The 6,000-nt window shown below is 37.1% G+C and overlaps 1 protein-coding gene across 2 annotated transcripts; it reads left to right on the plus strand.

The window, feature by feature from the left end:
• The first annotated feature begins 910 nt into the window (after positions 1-910).
• LOC107827641 (pre-mRNA-splicing factor SPF27 homolog) lies at positions 911-5,436 on the plus strand. Of its 2 annotated transcripts, none has more exons than XM_075256495.1 (7): positions 911-1,262; positions 1,410-1,585; positions 2,913-2,996; positions 3,921-3,990; positions 4,074-4,207; positions 4,290-4,370; positions 5,207-5,436. In XM_075256495.1, the coding sequence occupies exons 1-6, from the start codon at positions 1,029-1,031 to the stop codon at positions 4,342-4,344; spliced, it is 753 nt and encodes a 250-aa protein (XP_075112596.1). In that variant the 5' UTR covers positions 911-1,028; the 3' UTR covers positions 4,345-4,370; positions 5,207-5,436. The 2 variants fall into 2 exon arrangements, with proteins under 2 accessions (XP_075112596.1, XP_016510304.1); XM_016654818.2 differs by having other exon boundaries at positions 915-1,262; positions 4,290-4,348.
• The last annotated feature ends 564 nt before the right edge of the window (positions 5,437-6,000 follow it).

Below are 6,000 nucleotides of genomic sequence, written 5' to 3' on the forward strand. Positions count from 1 at the left end.
AATATTCTTAAAAAGGTAAAATAAATATTTTATTTTTTCAAAAAAATGCCATATAGATAGAAAAGTCCATGTGGCAGGCGAGTGCACCCACACTTTTTGCCACATCAGCGTCTAGGGGGTAATGACCCTCAAAAGGCCAAGTTGAGAGGGGTAATTAAGACCAGACATAATTCGGGGAGAATATTAATAATCTGAGCCAAATTTAAGGGTGGTTTAAGAAACATGATCCTTCAACACGTCTATGCTGGACTACTATCATACAACACAATGGACATGACTCATTTTCCTGTACAAAGAACTTCATGACGGGATATCGGATGGTGGTTGACAGAGAAAACTTGAAACTGACTTGGTCACTCTCTGACTGTAAGTACCAATATCTGATCACTAATTGTTTTGGTTTGCTCTGGATTTAACTATAACTGTTTTCTTGTCTATACTTGTGGATGATTAACTTAAATGCTATTGCTCGTATTCTGTTACTTCACTCCTAAAAACCTATTCTTGTGTATTGAGAAGTTGAACTGCAATTTTTTACACCATTGATTGAAGGATAAATAATGGATTGAGAGCCTTTTAAGGTGGATTGTATATATTTTGTAAACAAAACTTGTTTATGCCGGGTAATTAACTAAACATGAATATTAAGAGTAATAAAGTTTCAAATAGTGTATAGAAATGAAAAAATTCCTTTTTAAAAATAAGCAGATTTTGACAGATTGGCCAAACAGGCTCTAAATTGTCAATACACGATTTATTTTACTTTTTAAGGATGACGACACATTTTTAATTTCTCACATTGCTACAAAACTACAAACAAATTATACTAGTAGTAGAAAACTGGAGTATAAAGAAATTATCATTTGCAGAAAATAATACAGTCCATCTACTTATTGAGGATATTACAAGGGTAAAATGGGAAAAGAAAAAAGACCTTTAAACTGAAAAAACAATGAACATCACCTCAGTTCTCCGTCGGGCTCGTAATTACTGGTTTATTACACTTCGATTAGAGGTCCGAGCAATCAATGGCGACAACAAATGGTGACGTTTTAATGCTAGAGGCACCGCCGGAGTCCCGGCCGGCGGTGTGTAGTAGTGCTGAAGTGATCGATGCTTTGCCGTACATTGATGACGACTACGGTGACCCCAAAGTTAAAGAAGAGGTGGACCGTTTGGTCGAAGAGGAGATGCGCCGCAGCTCCAAAAAACCTTCCGATTTCCTCAAGGACCTCCCTCCTCTTCCTAAATTCAACTTCGAGGTTCACTCTATACTTTGCCCATTTCTTCTGCTCTTCAACTCTTATTCATGCGTATTTCTAGGGTTCCATTTAAAACGATTGTTAATTGTTATGATTCCTTTGAGCCTATGTTTTTATTTCTTGTCTAATGAATGAATTGGTGTTTAGAATCACCCGATGCTTGCGAGGGAATATGAGAGGGTGAGAGCTGGAAAGCCGCCGGTACAGATAGATACTTCACGATATGGACTTGAAGTGCCGCCACTGAACAAACGCAATGATGAAACTGCATGGAAACAAGCGCTTCAAAAAGCTCAGCGTTTACTGCAGCATCAAGTAATCAGGTAACCTACTTGTAACCGGTGATTGTATGGATTATTTAAAAAAGAAATTGTTTTGCCAATTATTAGCTTATATGCCTGCAAAATCTAGTCACCGTGGTGTTTAGGTGAACTTGGGCGACTTTCAGTTCCTCAATAATCGTTTTTTTTCTTGGTAAAAGAATTTTTTTTTATTTCCATTTGCAATCTGTACAGGCAGAACTAACTGGTGGTGTTTAGGTGAACTTGGGCGACTTTCAGTTCCTCAATCGTTTTTTTTTGGGTGAAAGAATTTTTTTTATTTCCATTTGCAATCTGTACAAGCAGAACTAAACTACTGCAGTTTGACATCTCCAAACCGCAGCAAAGCAACTAACCAACTATGACATCTACTACTAACCACCTGAAACTACCAAGCTCCTTCTAACAGGATAAAAATTGAGCTTTTGTAAGTGTTACTTTTAGTCTACTCCTTGTGGATCCTCTATAAAGAATCCCCTGAATAATCCTCCTGACAATAGTTTTCGGATCTGTTTGCTTAGCGTGAAATACTCTTTGATTCCTCTCTATCCACAAGTGACGCACACATGCTGCCAGTGTCATTCGATAAATTTCTGCAGTTAGCATAGTCTTCTGCCCATTTCAGCTCCTCTAACCAAGGCATGGCTGCTCTGTGAATCCCCTGCCATTGTAGTAGTTTACGCCACACTTGAGTTGACATATCACATTGGAAGAGCTGTTGATTTATGCTCTCATTCTGAGTTAAACACAATAGGCGCTCTTTGTCACTTATAGCACCCCACTTCATCAATCTATCCTTACATCGAAAGAAATAAAGTCTTTAAGATACAAAGTTTAGTAGAATAGATGTTGCAGTGAAGAATGAGAAAAGTGCTTCTGCCGAAGGAATAGCTGAGATGCTGTGGTGATAGTGCATTTTCCAAGTTAACTCCTGAATAAAATGATTTCTGTTTGTTTTTTCTTCTATATCAATTCTGATGGCCTGCGCACTGTGTGGAAACATTGTATTTGTCCGGTGTCAGGGAATGTGTTTGTATCTCTTTCAAGTTTCAACAAACTAAGATGCCGGAAAGTTTGTATACAGTCAGAGTCAGTCGGTCATATCCTAACAGAAGAAATATGACTTTTGTGTCACTTTATTACCAAAATTTTTAATCTTTTCTGCTGTTATTTATCAGGAAAAATTCCCTTTGCATCAGTATAGCCTAGGCATCAAGTACTTTGATAGAAATAATCATACCTTTCATTTATTTTGGTCTATTTTTTCCCTTTTTTTGTGTACATAATGCTTGTTCTCGTGCAACCCAAAGTTAACCTTGGTATTCTATAGGCTAGAAAATCTGGACCTGATGTCAAAGCATGGTCCTGATGTGTGGAAGCTGCACAATCAACGACTGGAAGCATTTTTAGCCAGGTTCCTTTTCTTTTGCTAATTTTATGTTCTTCTCTGCCATCTCGTCCTTACTTTACGATTCGCTGCAACTTCTGTCTTGGTGAATTTTTACATGTCCCTTTATTCCATTTTGCTTGGCGATGTTTGATTGGACACGAGGTTAAAGAAAGAAAGAGAACTTTTGGCACATACTAAAAATGCCCTTAGAACTTGTTATCTTAAACATGTCATGACATTCTATGGCTATAAGAACATGTCATTCAAGATAAGATGGGAAATTTAAAGTTAAAAGAATTTTCAACTATAAATAGACGTCATTCATTTTGGAACAGACTAAAAAGAAAAGAATGCTATATAAAAATGGAACAAAAGGAGTAATAGATATTAGACTGAACGTCGTAAAAGAAACTTTCAGGTTTTGGACAAAACTTGACGACTATAGTAACTATTTTGAACTTGGTTTCTAGAGTAAATTGTCTTGCATCGTAATAAGCACTAACATGTTCGTTTTTTAATAAAAAGATGTGATATGGTCCAAGAATGGCCCTTCTCCATTTCTAGTCCAATTGTGATTCGAACTCAACCTTATGATTGGAGGTGTGGGTCCTAGCATACCCTGCACTTGTTTAATATGTTCAATTTTAGTTTTTGACGATGATGGAAGTTGTAAGGCTTCTAACTCTATATACCAACTCAGGACTGTATTAGTAAAAAGAGGCATTATCTTGTCTCAATCGCCCTCTGAAAAGGGAGAAGCTGTGTGACTTTTAATACTCTATATCAGTCAGGAGGAGTATTTATCACTATATTTACACATCTTGAACCAGTTCTATACAGTATTAATATATCGATTGTAAAAAGAGCATGATTCTAGCTCGTCATTTTTTTTTTCTCTGGTATTGCTGCATTCCTTCTGGGGCTGAATATCAAACTAATTTGCTGCAGAATGCAATCACAAGCTGTTGAACTGAATGAAATGATTGAAACCGTAAACAGGGAAAGGAAATATCATCAGGTATAAGTATCTTCTGTTACTGCTGATCTATTTCTATAGTGTCTTGCATTGTTCTAATTGATCTGTTCTTCACTGCATATCAGCAAACTACTGCATATGAGCTCAGTGCGTTGTCCATGCAATGGAAAGAGCTCTGTCTGAAAAATATGGAAATCCAATCTGCTTGTGGGGAACTGGAAGACCACATAGAACAACTGAAGAAGGAGGCTCAAGAGAGGTCTGTTTTGTATTGCATACCTTCTATGACTTTTCTGGTTTTGATATGCTAGTTTATAAGATGTTTACCTCTTTTATGGCAGGGACTGGAATTTGGAGGCTAATGTTGAGAATAGCAAAATGCTGTATGCAGAATGATGAGGTATTGAATTGTTACTATTATGGTTAGTTTCTGTCCTCATTACTGCTGTGATTATGCTTGTCTTGAGCCGAGGATCTATCAGAAATAGCCTCTCCTCTCTATCTATACAAGGTAGGGATAAGGTCTGCGTACGCACTACCCTCCCTAGATCCCACTTGTGGGATTACACTGGGTTTATTGTTGTTGTATCCTTTTTCTCTATCCATTGATTTGATTAGTTCATTAGTTGTCAATGGTATTAACATGTATAGGAGAAAAATGAGATAACAACATAAAAAGACAAAAGTTTGGGAGGTACAAGAGTGAGCTAGGTTGAAGGAATTGGAAAATGGATTAGAGGGTTGAAATGAGTGGAAAAGACTATACAGGAACAGTGCAGAATATAAATAAAAAGTACAGCTCTGTAAGCTTTAAGAACCAACTGTGTGAGATGAAAGGCCTAAGCTTTAAAATACTAGTTGGCTGAAGTGAATGAAAAGGTGAGAAGAGTGTGTACTATGATCTCCAATTTTCACTTGTGAAAAAAAAAGTGTATGAACTTCAATTTTCTGCAGTTGTCTGACCTTCTACAATTTCTCAAAAAATGACTAATTTTTCCATTCTTTTCCTTCATTTTTCTTCCATTTCCGAACATGTAAAGCATAGTTCGTGGAATTATGTTTCCTTGGCAAAATTCGGGTTGCATACTGGGCCTTATAAAAACCTTGTGGAGGAAGACAATTTTATTACATCGGGTTTGGCTGGGGTTTGTTATGTTGAATCATAAAGGCAGGAGGCACTGTTTTTCTGCTTTCTCTTGTCGATTTCAAAGGGGTGAGAGAGAAACGTCAGAACTGATATTGTTAAGGGAATATGCAGGTGTAGGTCGAGCAATCATGAAGATTTGCGTATACTGGATTTAGATGGAGAAGTTGGACAAAGATTTAAAGTCCTTGCTTTAGGTCGGTATGACAAGCTTTGACCATGTTTTTAGTTGCAATATTCCCTGTTAGCCATTACTTATTAATGTTACTGAGGAATGTCTCCAATGTGAAAAAGGTCACTACCAGCCTCTGTATCTCCCAGTTCTCGGTATACCTGTTCAGTGACTTCTTGAACATTTGTTAGCTCCATAAAGGCTTTGTGCATAACTGCGGTATAGAACACAACTTTAAAAACTTACACAGAAGTCTTTCGATACACTTGCTTTTTCTTTTGAAAGAAAAAAGGTGGCATAACCAGGGATCACTAATTTCAAAATTTTATCAGGCTCTTCAATATCTCCAAATTACTGCATAACTTATCAGGCTCTTCAATATCTCCAAATTACTGCATAACTTACCAGTTTACTCTGTCATATAGCATCTATCTCCAGCAAGGTTACCAATACTTGTACCTGCAATATATCCAAAGTACGCAATTACTGCAAAATCAGATGCTTTGAGAGTTCTATTGCTGAAAGCTAAGTGAGTTCACTATCGGACCAGATATGTGTTAAGGGAAGGTTATCTATCAAGGATGAAGCATCACCTTGCTTTGATCCCCATTCTGTAGTAAACGGACCCAAATCCTTTTATTGAAGGATGATAAACCCAGGAACAGTAATGGTAGAAGTTGGAACATGATAATCCTGAGATTGAAGGAGGAAGGATTAGCGAACTCTTCAAAGTGGA

The sequence above is a fragment of the Nicotiana tabacum genome, chromosome 6, assembly GCF_000715075.1.
Source record: "Nicotiana tabacum cultivar K326 chromosome 6, ASM71507v2, whole genome shotgun sequence".
NCBI classification, from domain to species: Eukaryota; Viridiplantae; Streptophyta; class Magnoliopsida; order Solanales; family Solanaceae; genus Nicotiana; species Nicotiana tabacum.